At 41.1% G+C, this 12564-nt stretch overlaps 2 protein-coding genes across 7 annotated transcripts in view; both read left to right on the top strand.

Annotated features, from left to right (window-relative positions):
* Window positions 1–1997, top strand: part of LOC124134556 (helicase with zinc finger domain 2-like) — a 28901-nt gene extending 26904 nt beyond the window's left edge. For all 4 annotated transcript variants that reach the window (XM_048393062.1, XM_048393059.1, XM_048393060.1 and 1 more), the window contains one exon: window positions 1001–1997. The gene's annotated coding sequence lies outside the window, so the exon portion shown is untranslated. The remainder of the gene's footprint in view (window positions 1–1000) is intronic.
* Window positions 1998–10577: 8580 nt separating this feature from the next.
* Window positions 10578–12564, top strand: part of LOC124134559 (helicase with zinc finger domain 2-like) — a 28884-nt gene continuing 26897 nt past the window's right edge. For 2 of the 3 annotated variants that reach the window (XM_046499453.2, XM_046499455.2), the window contains exon 1: window positions 10578–11194. In XM_046499453.2, the coding sequence (XP_046355409.2) occupies window positions 11158–11194 (37 nt within the window). In that variant the 5' untranslated portion in view covers window positions 10578–11157. Of the gene's footprint in view, window positions 11461–12564 lie in introns of all 3 variants that reach the window. The other variant, XM_046499457.2, reaches the window with a different exon arrangement.

The raw sequence follows: 12564 nt of genomic DNA, 5'->3' as shown, positions 1-12564 counted from the left end.
ATTTTGATTGGACTATGCATCGACTCGTTCGTCTAGCCAAAACTCCAGAATACCAGCCTAGTTCGGTAAGGGTGGAAACTGGACTTTTTATAGTCAGTTAACGCCCTTGCCACGGGAAGATGTAACTCGTTATAATCATAACTTGGTGTAACCTTGTTCTTATGAAATTTTGCACGATTACACTGCATTACATAGCCTTGATGTGTAATAGTGTCGCATTTTGTGCTTTGACAAGGTTTTACAATTACACAGTGTTATAAGTTATTGCTATGTCAAACACATGATTGGGACAATTGGGATAAATGATGCGTGAAACATCAAGACAAGGCTCTTGACCTTATATGCTGTCAAGTCTCAGTGTTAGGGCCTTCAGGGGCCACACGCGGCACTGACTGGCCCGGTCATCTGAGGCGCCGCAATTCAATGTCCACCGTGCATCCCTAAGGTGTGGCGTGATGTATGGTCGTGGGTTCGAATCCCACATTCGCTTCTTTGTTTGTTTCCGTACCTCCTTGTTTCAGTACACTAGACTTTCTTTCCTTGTTAAACTCGCCAAATGATCACAATCATGTGTACCTTGAAGTTCCGAGTTAGAATTAGTCTTCAGCAACCCATGCTTGTCGCCAGGGGCGACTAAACGGGTTCGGGTGGTGAGGCTCGCTTACTTTGTTGATGCATGTCATCGTATCCCAATTACGTAGATCAATGCTCATGATGTCAATCACTGGATTGTCTAGTCCAGATTCGATTATTTATAGCTGGAATATTGCTGAGTGCGGCGTTAAACAACAAACAAACAATCATGTAGTTCATTATGTGTCTTGGTGTTTAGTGAATTGTTTTCTATGACAGCATCAGTTGTGTAGCAACCAGTCTATCCATCTTGACGGCACATTAAGTTAAATAGTAGGCATTAATTAACATGTGGAGACACGTTATTTTGACACCGGGCATGTTGAATAAAGTTCGTCTCGTTGAACTTCTTCAACCACTGTTTCAGAGGAGCGTGTCTACGTGTGTGAGAAGACCGACAGCTCCTGCTAGGGCGTGTCTCAAATACATCTGGATACATCTGCGACATCACACAGAAGCTTTGTCATCTTCAGGTGTATCTGGTTGTGAAGCTGTAGATGTAGATACCGTAAATACGTTAGCCCTATACATATGTAAATACATGTATGTACGTAGCAATAGCACTTCTATAGATGCTGGTTTCTTTAAAGGCTATTTATGGACATGGTGTGGTATTTTTCTCGTACATGCCCACATTTTAGCACCATCCTATGCAACAACTATATATATATGTTACTACTGATTTCCAGCCCTATTTGTTTATATCTGTACCATGCATCGCACTGTTTATTAACGACTATATGTTTATAATGTACATATTAATGTATATATACATAATGCTTACAATGAGTGTGTATCATCACTTTTTCATAGGGATTCACAAATCAATGCTTATGATATAGTCAGAATCGTACAATGTGCTCTGTTTTTAGCAGAGATGTCTAATGATTATGGAAAGAGTGTTGTCGCTTTTATTATGTTCACACTTCAAGCCACGTCGGCAGTACTTTAGCAATAGTGTGAATACGTGTACATATTTATTCTAACCATAGTGAACAAATTTAAATGTTTTTGTTCTAAAGATGTTATTTTTATACTTTTGTCAGTGTCAGTTTCTTATTTCAACTGTTAGAACTATTTGTTCCCATTACTTGTGCATTAATAGTATTATTTAATAGATGACCTTTTGTGCCTGTATTTTACACATGTAGAAATGCGCATAGCGTGTATTGTAACACGAGACAATGACAGTATGTGTAACCTGGAAACAAGTGAGCAACAACCGTTTAATATTGTCATATATCCCATGTGTGTATGTGTGTGTGCGCCCGCGCGCGTGTATGTGTGCGTGCGTGCGTGCGTGTGTGTGTGCGCGTGCGTGCGTGTGTGTGTGCGTGCTGGCGTGCGTGCGTGCGTGTGTGTGTGCGTGTGCGTGCGTGTGTGTGCATGTGTGTGTGTGCGTGCGTGCCTGCGTGCGTGCGTGCGTGCGTGCGTGCGTGCGTGCGTGCGTGCGTGTGTGTGTGTGCGTGCGTGTGTGTGTGTGTGTTTGTAAAACCTTTTCAGTTAAACGCCTACGCGATGTTTACAATGAGTGGGTTTCGCGAACACCTGGTAACATCACTATTTCATGTAGTTGGAATCGTACAACGGACTCTATTTTAGCAGATATTTCTTATGAGCATGATCTTTTTGTCGCTTTTATTTCCCTTTGAGGTGTTTGTACTTGGAATGTCCCTTGTGATAGGATGTGCGGCAGCTCCGTCTATCTTTTACCCCATCTTTAGATTATGATTATATATTGATAGAGAATATCCCAAACTATAGAATATGGAGTTGACTTGTTCATTCCAACTCTTTGTTATTTCTTCAGTGCCGTGTTTCAGTGTTAAGATGAGCTGGTAGCCAAGGGCATCCAGAAATCAACTCGTTCGCCTTTGATTCTACAGCTTCTAAAATGTCACTGAAATATATTTTCCCGAACATGAAGAATTCATAATACACCCAATACAATCCATAAATGTTCATGGATATGTAATGTATTATTTTATGTTTCGATATAGTAATCACTCCACACATGGCATGTAAACTGACGGGCAACAGAGGGTATATGGTGGCTAAAATGAAACAAACAAGAAATGGTTAATCGATGGTGATGTATTGATACGGGTGTCATAGTTTGCAGTGTTTCGGCGATTTTTTGCAGCCTAGTAACGTTAGTAAGTAATCTTATTTTCAAGGGTGTACTTTCTTTTGCCCGGCCGTTTACTCCATGTTCTGCCCAAACTAGTTTATAGATAGAAAGTATTGACTAGTGATACCTACATGTTTAAACATTCTCTCGATCTGCACTAATGCTGTGTCCAAGCAGATGGGAATATGTTATATACTAGCCACATAAAAGAAACTGTGCACGGAGAAAATATATTCTGGATTGAAATACAACACAGCAAGAACAAAATGATGCAGACGCTGTAGCAGCTGAATGATCGGACCATAAGAAAATGTCAACGGGACCTGAACAACATCTGTTACGATGACGTCAGAAGATCAAAATGGAGTAGGGGGTCATACGACAAAGTCACAAAGTCAATAACGGGTATGACCACCCTGTGCGTGAATCACAGCAGTGCATCGGCGACGCATGGAGTCCACCAAATGGGCATGGAAGGCCTGGGGAATGGCCTGCCATATCCTCCTCAAATCCTGTGCCAAGTCACGGACGTTATCTGGAGGATGTGGAAGACGACGCAGGCGGTGCTCCATTTCATCCCACACATGCTCTATTGGGGAGAGATCTGGAGAAACTGCAGGCCATGGCAGTAACATGACATTGTTATGGTGAAGGAAATCCATTTCAACCCTAGCCGTGTGAGGACGAGCGTTGTCCTGTTGAAATGTCAATCCCGGGCCATGACGTTGCAGGAAAGGAATGACCACAGGCCTCAGAATCTGATCTGTAGCCAACACCGGTGAGATTGCCCTGAACAACCACCAAAGGGGTTCGGTGCCGTGCTTGTTATCCCACGCCAAATCATCACAGAGCCACCTCCAAAACGATTCCTCTCCACAATACAGATGCGTGCATAACGTTCTCCCAAACGCCGGTAGACACGTTGGCGCTCTTCACTGTGGGAAATGTTGAACCTCGATTCATCTGTAAAGACAACATTTCTCCACCATATTCGAGGTTGGCGAACATGATTTCGACACCATCTTAGACGGTTGACTCGATGACGGTGTGTCAGGATGGGACGTATGACAGGGCGTCCTGGTCGAATCCCGTACTGACGTAAACGATTCCTGACAGTGTTGGGATGGATACGGCGCAGTCCAGGAATTGTCTGGGACGACGTTACTGCCGTTTGGAACCTTTGTCGGAGATGTGTAACTCGAATCCATCTGTCCCGCCTTGGCGTCGTTACTCGGGGACGTCCTGAACGTGGGTGGTCGGCAACGTCATTTGTGTTCTGATAACGCCTCACCAATGCCGATATCGTGTTACGATGGCATTGGAAATGTGTTGCCACCTGTTGTTGCCTCATTCCCGCTCGGATCATTCCAATGGCTTCATGACGATGTGCAGCTGTCAGTCTTGGCATGATTTGCTTGTGATATGCTTGTGTCTGCGCCTGAGAAGTTTTGAATTTTTGAATGACCACAGATCATGCTTTCCAAAGTGACAGCGAATTTTGAGTTGCACATGATGTGTACAGCTGCACAGGATGTTCGATACAAATGTTCGATACAGTTACCTATTTTGGACTTGTACCATATGTTCCAGGCAAACAATTGTCTTTCCTACGCTCAGCTTTTCGCGAACACCCGGTGTCGTCACTGTTTGATGGTGATTCATAAAAACATGCTCACCATATAGACGGAATAGTACAATCGACTCTGCTTTGGGCGGAAATTTCTTATGAATATGGGTAGGATTTTGATGCCTTTGTTTGTTAATCGGTAATCCTGTTTCAGGGAATTCTCATCTACTTAAATGTGACCCTATCTGGAAGAAACTGTTGGATGCATACAGAACTGAGAGGTGTTTTGTGGACGCACACACCTTCCCCCCGACCACACAAGCAGATCGTAGACTTTAACGTCTTTTGCCCAACAAGCATTACCATATATGGGTAACAAGCCAAAGCCAATAGTGAAGAACGGGCTCAACGTGAAGACTGAGTGAGGTGTTTGTTAACCAACCCCTCCCAATAGCACATACTGCGATGGATATAGGAATATGGTCACGAGATGGCTACCCATTTAAAACAACAAACACCAACGAGTAAAGACAAGATAGTTTATGGATGACAACTTCTATATATTAGGATGCGACCCGTGAAGATTCCGGGGTAGAATAGGTCTTCAGCAACCCATGCTTGCCGTAAAAGGTGACTCTGCTTGTCGTAAAAGGCGACTAACGGGATCGGGTGGTCTGAAAACAAATGGTACAGACCTCGTTTTGGACGTGGTTATTATCCAGAGCAGGATTGTCACTTATGTCTTCAAAACACTTCACAACAACCAGATCGTGAACTCTTGTATTTTGCTTTATTTTTATACTTGTATATACAATTAGTATTCTTTGATATTTCCTTAGAAGCATTGAATCAAGTTTGTATTTACTAAGACAAAACTGTTATGGATGAGAAACTTCTTTATTACAATTGGGCGACGTTTCGGTGTAGATTCTAACACCGTTATCAAGCAAATGATGTACAAACTGGGTATGAGCATGATATATATACATAGCAATAGATAGATGTTTATATAACAGATAAGGTTGATGTACACTGATTGATTAGGTAGTTATGATAAGACAAGTTTATACAAGAGATAGGGTTGATCTACAGTGATTGATGGGTATGGGATTAACACAAGGATTACTAAGAAGGAATGTATGGGAAGCCAGTGGAGAGATAATAGTTCAGTGTTGTTTTGGCAAGCTGATGAGATCATGGTGAGCTGGAGGGATGTAGTATCCTTGATCTCTGTTTATGGCTGGCTGAATTCTTTTGATTCTAAATTTTCTGAGCTTGAAGACTTTCTGGTTTGTTGTTAAGATGTTGACGTTGTCCCACTTAATATTGTGGCTTGGGTGAATTTGGGTGTGGTCAGAGATAGCAGATTTAGAGTCTTTTTTTAGGACAGAGGCATGATGTTCTTTTAAGAGTTGGTTGAGAGGTCTTGGAAATCAACATACAGTATTACTTACAAAATTATGTTTAATGGCTCGTATTTTCTATATGTGTTATTCCTGAAGCAGCAAACACTTTTCAAAATATGCTTCAATGTAAAACCTGCCATTCAGTTTATATATTTCTGTTTAAAGGAATAGAGGGGCGGGTATATATTTTTCTCTAAGTAAGACTGTTTTTTATTGTGATTGATACTTGCTATTGCTGTTTGTGAATAATATGAAGCTTGATTAGACTGCCAGTATTAAATTATTTTTAAATTGTTGTGTAACCTCTCATTGTTATGTATGGAAACAGTTTAGTGGATCCACACGTAACAGCATCGAGCATAACATGTTTGCAGGTGCATAAAGAAGAAAGTTATATATATTTGCAATAATGGTCATTATTATTTTACACAGACAAACGATTGGTTTCAATAGAGCAAGGGGTGTTTTACATAAAGTCAAACTTGTATTTTTGGATAGACAACATGTAGATATATTTTTTATAAACAGTTTGTACATATAGAATGGATAGTATCTGCATTCATGTCACAAAACATTTTTATACATGGTATATTTGTACTGATTAAATATATTTGTTTATACTGAGAAGCAGATGCTGCCATTACATTTTATATTTTGGGTCATTAACATGTATAAACAGCTTATTTACCTACATCTATACCTGTGCATTTACAGGAACTGCTCACCTATAGTTTACATAACGAAAGAGTGTGTTTCACATCATCTTCCCGAGGCAAGGGCGTTAACTGACAGTTTCCAAGCTGGAATTTCCAGGCTCGACCGTAGCGCCACCAGTGGTTATTACGAGTAATGTCCCTTCTATGTCCCTCCTATTGACCAATCAGATTCCATTTGCAAATCCTGTTGTCGACCGAAATCTGCACGCTGAAATCCATGTTGCTTTCGATCCGGATGTCTAGTTTGTCACTATTTTTATTGGACTATGCATAAACTCGTTAGTCCAGCAAAATGTAACTCCAGAATAACAGCCTAATGCGGCAAGGATGGAAACTGGACTTTTACATTTAGTTAACTCCCTTGACTCGGGAAGATCCGGGGTAAAAGGCGACTGTGCTTGTCGTAAGAGGCGACTAACGGGACCGGATAGTCAGGCTCGCTGACTTGGTCGATGCATGTCATCGTATCCCAATTTTGTGGATCGATGCTCTTCGTATCAATCTCTGGATTGTCCGGTCCAGACTCGATTATTTTACAGACCGTCGTCATATAGCTGGAAAATGCTGAGTGTGGCGTTAAACAACAAACAAACAGTTAACGCCCTTGCCTCGTGAAGATGGTTTCACATAGCATCACGGTCGTTTTTCTGGCAATTGTTCAAATTCAGGACAATATGTAACACATTTGGATAATCAGTAAATTGGTGGAAATCAATTAGATACATGGGGAAACACTGTCTTTATATAGGGAAATATATACAATCCCAAAGATGCATTGGCATGAATGGAAGCATTGTATATCTGCAACTTGAAAGGGACTGCCTTCTTTATATTTCCACATAAAATATATATTTTGCAACAAGTTTTCATGTATCACTTTAGATGAAACATATTTGTGTCTGTTTACAGGGTTTCAAACTTATGTTGATCGATTGTGTAATGGTATTTATCATATAATGGGTAGGTTTTTCGACAGGATAAAGCAAACGGATAAAAACGATATCCGTTGGGGTCATATGCGGATAGAGATGCAAATATCAAAGGTCAAGTAGGACTACTTTCAGTGTTTTTAAACAAACATGGCGTCGTAAATGTCATTCGGCGATCGAGTCAGATTTAACCATAGGGAATCTGGATAAACTACAGGAATAATTGCTACCATTATCAAAAGAACAGTCTAATATACTGAAAATCAGTGTCTAACTGTGACGTAGCTAAGGCATTTTTTAAGTTTTGGCTACTTTGGAGATATAAATTTCTAAACAAATTTGCGAGGGCATTAGGCCTAGCCAAGCGGGATCAGTAGCCATATCTGTGCTTGTAGACCTCTGCGGATTGAAAGTAAAATAGTTGGATTTAGCCGAAAATTGTTTTATGGCAGATGTTCATTTTGATAAGATATTGCATCTATGAAGCTGTCATAGCGTTTGATTTATGACTACCATTGTCTGAAGTACATTTGACTCCTAAGGCAAATTACCCTAGGCCCGTAGCCTGCAACGTGCCCGTTGACAAAGCAAATGAATAAATGGAATAAATGTGTATCTATCGAATAAGTGTGTATCATTGAAGGGCGTTTCAGCTAAATAAAGGAGAAACACTTGATGTGATAGTAATAATACAACGGTAAAGGTGACTGTGCTTGTCTTTAAAGGCGACTAACGGGATCGGCTGGTCAGGCTCGCTGATTTGGTTGATGCATGTCATCGTGTCTAAAATATGTGGATCGATGCTCATGATGTCAATCACTGGATTGTCTGGTCCGGACTCGATTATTTACAAACCGCCGTCATATAGCTGATAGTATAACACCCCTTTATAGGCGGCCTTTGCAGTTTGGATATCCGCTGCAGCATTAGACTGTCCTTGTTGACACTCCATGATGGTTGCGGAAATGGGGTACTAAACCATTTTTATCCCACCGGCACGAAGTCCGTCCAGTCGTCTGTTTCTCAAAGGAGACAAACTTTCTCAAAAACGATTCAAGTCAGAGAAATGAAATTTTACACACGGATGTTCTGTTGGTTGGTTGGTTGTTTAACGCCGCACTCAGCAATATTCCAGCTATATGACGGCGGTCTGTAAATGATGTTCTGTTAATGATCTAAAACGAGTTTGAAATTTGGTGTCGTAAATTCATTTTTAAACAATAAACAAACAAACAATAAATTTGTTAGCTACCTATACACATATGATGTTCATGTAAATTAATCTGTGTATATTGTACTAGTCGTCTCTTGTTCTTCCTGGTTAAGCTTTCCCCTTTAGTCAGAACATGATAAATGTCTCATCTCTCAGTGATAACTTTACACGCGACACCCTATACCTACCCGTATTTACAATAGGGAATGTTGAATGTTGATCTTCCAACACACTGCATGTATTGTGACCCTGGTTGTATGCAGTGTAAGTTGGGTGGAGAAAGGTTCACTTTATATATATATATATCCATAACTTTAACATAGAATGTCAAGACATGCCCTTTACAAATGACATGAATAAACATTGATTATCCATTAGCAGTCAGTGGCGTGAAACCGCTTTGTTGTAAGTGGGTCATCACACGCCGGGAACCGGTTGCACAACAGTGACGAACACCTCAGATAATACTAAACTTTCAGGATAAGGCTTATTTATAGACAGATAATGCTTGTGACTCTGCAAATAACCGTAGTACCATAGAGAAGCGTGCTTGTTTACGTAGTACCTTAATAAGGCGAGCGTGTTTACGTAGTATCAAAGTGGGGCGAGCGTGTTTACGTAGTACCTTAAAAAGGCGAGCGTGTTTACGTAGTACCTTAAAAAGGCGAGCGTGTTTACGTAGTATTAAAGTGGGGCGAGCGTGTTTACGTAGTACCTTAACAAGGCGAGCGTGTTTACGTAGTACCTTAAAAAGGTGAGCGTGTTTACGTAGTACCTTAAAAAGGCGAGCGTGTTTACGTAGTACCTTAAAAAGGCGAGCGTGTTTACGTAGTACCTTAAAAAGGCGAGCGTGTTTACGTAGTATCAAAGTGGGGCGAGCGTGTTTACGTAGTACCTTAAAAAGGCGAGCGTGTTTACGTAGTATCAAAGTGGGGCGAGCGTGTTTACGTAGTACCTTAAAAAGGCGAGCGTGTTTACGTAGTATCAAAGTGGGGCGAGCGTGTTTACGTAGTATCAAAGTGGGGCGAGCGTGTTTACGTAGTATCAAAGTGGGACGAGCGTGTTTACGTAGTACCTTAATAAGGCGAGCGTGTTTACCATAGTGGGGCGTGTAATTCATTCATTCAATCGAATTCACCTACGTCTGTGTCGAAACACAGTGATTTTGGAGTCTTAATAAATGTTCATTGATCTTATCTTCTATGCATCATCATCATCGCCTTGATTATCCACAGATCTTGCGGATGACCACTCTCCTACCCAGAGTTCCATGAGACCAGTCTCGTACCTCTGCCACAGGCCAGCGCCATGTGACAATTTGTCACATCTTACACAGTCCATTCAAGATATTGCATGTTTTTCATCTGTTTCATTTTTGACAAGTCTACACAACTAGAAAACATATATCCTAAAACGTGAAAAACTATTTCCGTTTGCGTCGTTATCCTATGTTTACGTTGGTTGTACGGCTCCACGTGATGTCCTCGAAGCCCTACGGAGAGCTAGCGATACGGTCACTTTGATGTCTAAATATTTATTGTCATGCAATACTTGCATTTGTCCGTTCTATTCTGATTTCTGAAAAAGCGCGTTTGTTAACAAGCAAGAGAAAAGTCTGGTCACGCGATATGCAAATTCTGGTCACGTGTTATACTGTCACCACTGCGCCGGAGTGTGCCGGATGACGTCACTCATGATCGTTGTGTTATTTGTTAAAGCGCCACTGCTATCTGACAAGAAACAAAATATGCATCGATTCGATGCTAAAATTGAGCGATTTTAGTGTGTGCAAGAAACAGATGCACAGATTAAACGCATTGTTAGATACATGGTACCTGTTGATGTTGCTTGTTGTTTAACGCCGCATTCAGCAATATTCCAGCTATATGACAGCAGTTTGTAAATAATCGCATATGGACCAGACAATCCAGTGATTGACATCATGAGCATCGATCCACGCAGTTGGGATACAATGACATGCATCAACCAAGTCAGCGGGCCTGACCACCCGATCCTGTAAGTCGCCTCTTACGACAAGCACAGTCGCCTTTTACGGCAAGCACGGGTTGCTGAAGACCTATTCTACCCCGGATCTGACAGCAACTTGTGCAGTAATCTATATCTCCATGTAGAAATTGATCACCAGCTTACCCAGGCGTCGCATGCAGCGTTCTATGGCAATCAGCTCACTTAGTAATGACTATGTTACATATATAAATAGAACAGTGCATTGTGGGGCCATGACCACAGGACCACATACAATTCAACACATTTGGTATGTGCTGACCGTTTGACTGTTTCATAATTATTCTTCCTCGGTTTATATCATACTCTACAGTCCTAAACTGCACAAAGCGTAAGGCATTACATAAAGCTTTTGTGCGACAGTATACACATCGACCGTGCACTTCTTAGTACACGCCCACCTAGTTCATAATAAACGTTCATTTCTTGGAAATGAGCCAACAATCACGTGATATGCACTTCTGAACTCGACATGAAATCAACACCGTCAAATCAGCTGATATAGCCTTGATCACGCACCTGTTCACTTGACATAACATGGATTTAGATTTTGGAGCATTTGAATATGTCTGTGGTAAGTGTTATTTATAACATTAATCGTGATCCTCGTAATTTCGATGACAATCTACAACCAATCCAAAGGTTACTTTCGTTTCGATTTGGCTTTTTATCCTATTGTCCAGTTCCATGAAAAGCCATAATAGCACTATGTAAGGCAGATCAACTCTTCCCTTCCCAGAACAGCAAATCTGATCGTCATGCCCGAGAACAAGCTTTTCTGAAGCAGCGAGATATTTTGTCGCCTCTTGTTTATACTATATGCAGTCAGAATGTCAAACGGTAATGTATAGTATATGTGTTGTGCTTATCTTCCATAATAAATATTATTATAAATCAACTAATGTCTTTGTATCTTGTAACTTGGGTAACGTTATAACAGAATCAATTGCGTTTAATCATTGACGGGTGTAAACGTGTTTCTCAACGTTCACGTATTCAAATTTTGATGAATTTGCTCCGATGTTTTATAAGCATAATGACGCACGAGTAATCGTTTCTTTCTTCCGCATTGCTGTCACTGTGGTTGCCTGCGTATAGCGTTACAGTGTTGGATGAATGTCCTACTCGTCATTGCCGTACGTCATCTGTGGAAACACTATTTCCATTGTTGTTACTGATGTTTCATTTTGTTTGTTAAAAGTAATTAGAGTGGTGGTTTTTTTGCATGAAATTACATGAAAAAATGGAAATTGCCTCAGTCTATATCATACCCGTGCTCGTTGTTTTTTCAACTCAGTGGGGGCGGTCGGGTAGCCTAGTGGTTAAAGCGTTCGCTCGTCACGCCGAAGACCCGGGTTCGAATCCCGACATGGGTACAATGTGTGAAGCCCATTTCTGGTGTCCCCCGCCGTGATATTGCTGGAATATTGCTAAAAGCGGCGTAAAACCAAACTCACTCACTCATTCAACTCAGTGGGACAACATCTACGATCATTTGTATCACGTTTGACTTTCTTCCTACGTGAATAATATATACAGTTGAAACGCTGTGACATAACTGAAATACTGTGACGTCAAACCCAACTCTCTCACTCGACCCGTGAAGATCCGGGTTAGAATAGGTCCTCAGCAACCCATGCTTGGATCCCATTTGCGTAGATCGATTCCCATGATCACTGGATTGTCTGGTCCAGACTCGATTATTTACAGACCGCCTTCATATAGATGGAATATTGTTGAGTACGGCGTTAAACATCAACTCGCTCACTCACTCACTCAATATGTGTGAACCCAACTCGTTCACTCACTCACTCACTCAATATTTGAGAATTATTGAGTTGCTTTTATATGTATTTGTGATGTGCCACCGTTGGGGCAGCATAAAAAAATTATGGTCCCCTTTTAGCGAATACCTGGTAACATCAATATTGCATAGCAATTCAT

Source organism: Haliotis rufescens, unplaced genomic scaffold (genome assembly GCF_023055435.1).
Source record: "Haliotis rufescens isolate VD_foot unplaced genomic scaffold, xgHalRufe1.0.p SCAF_112, whole genome shotgun sequence".
Lineage (NCBI taxonomy): Eukaryota > Metazoa > Mollusca > Gastropoda > Lepetellida > Haliotidae > Haliotis > Haliotis rufescens.
Note: the sequence above shows the minus strand (reverse complement) of the source record. Positions and strands in the feature narration are given on the sequence as shown.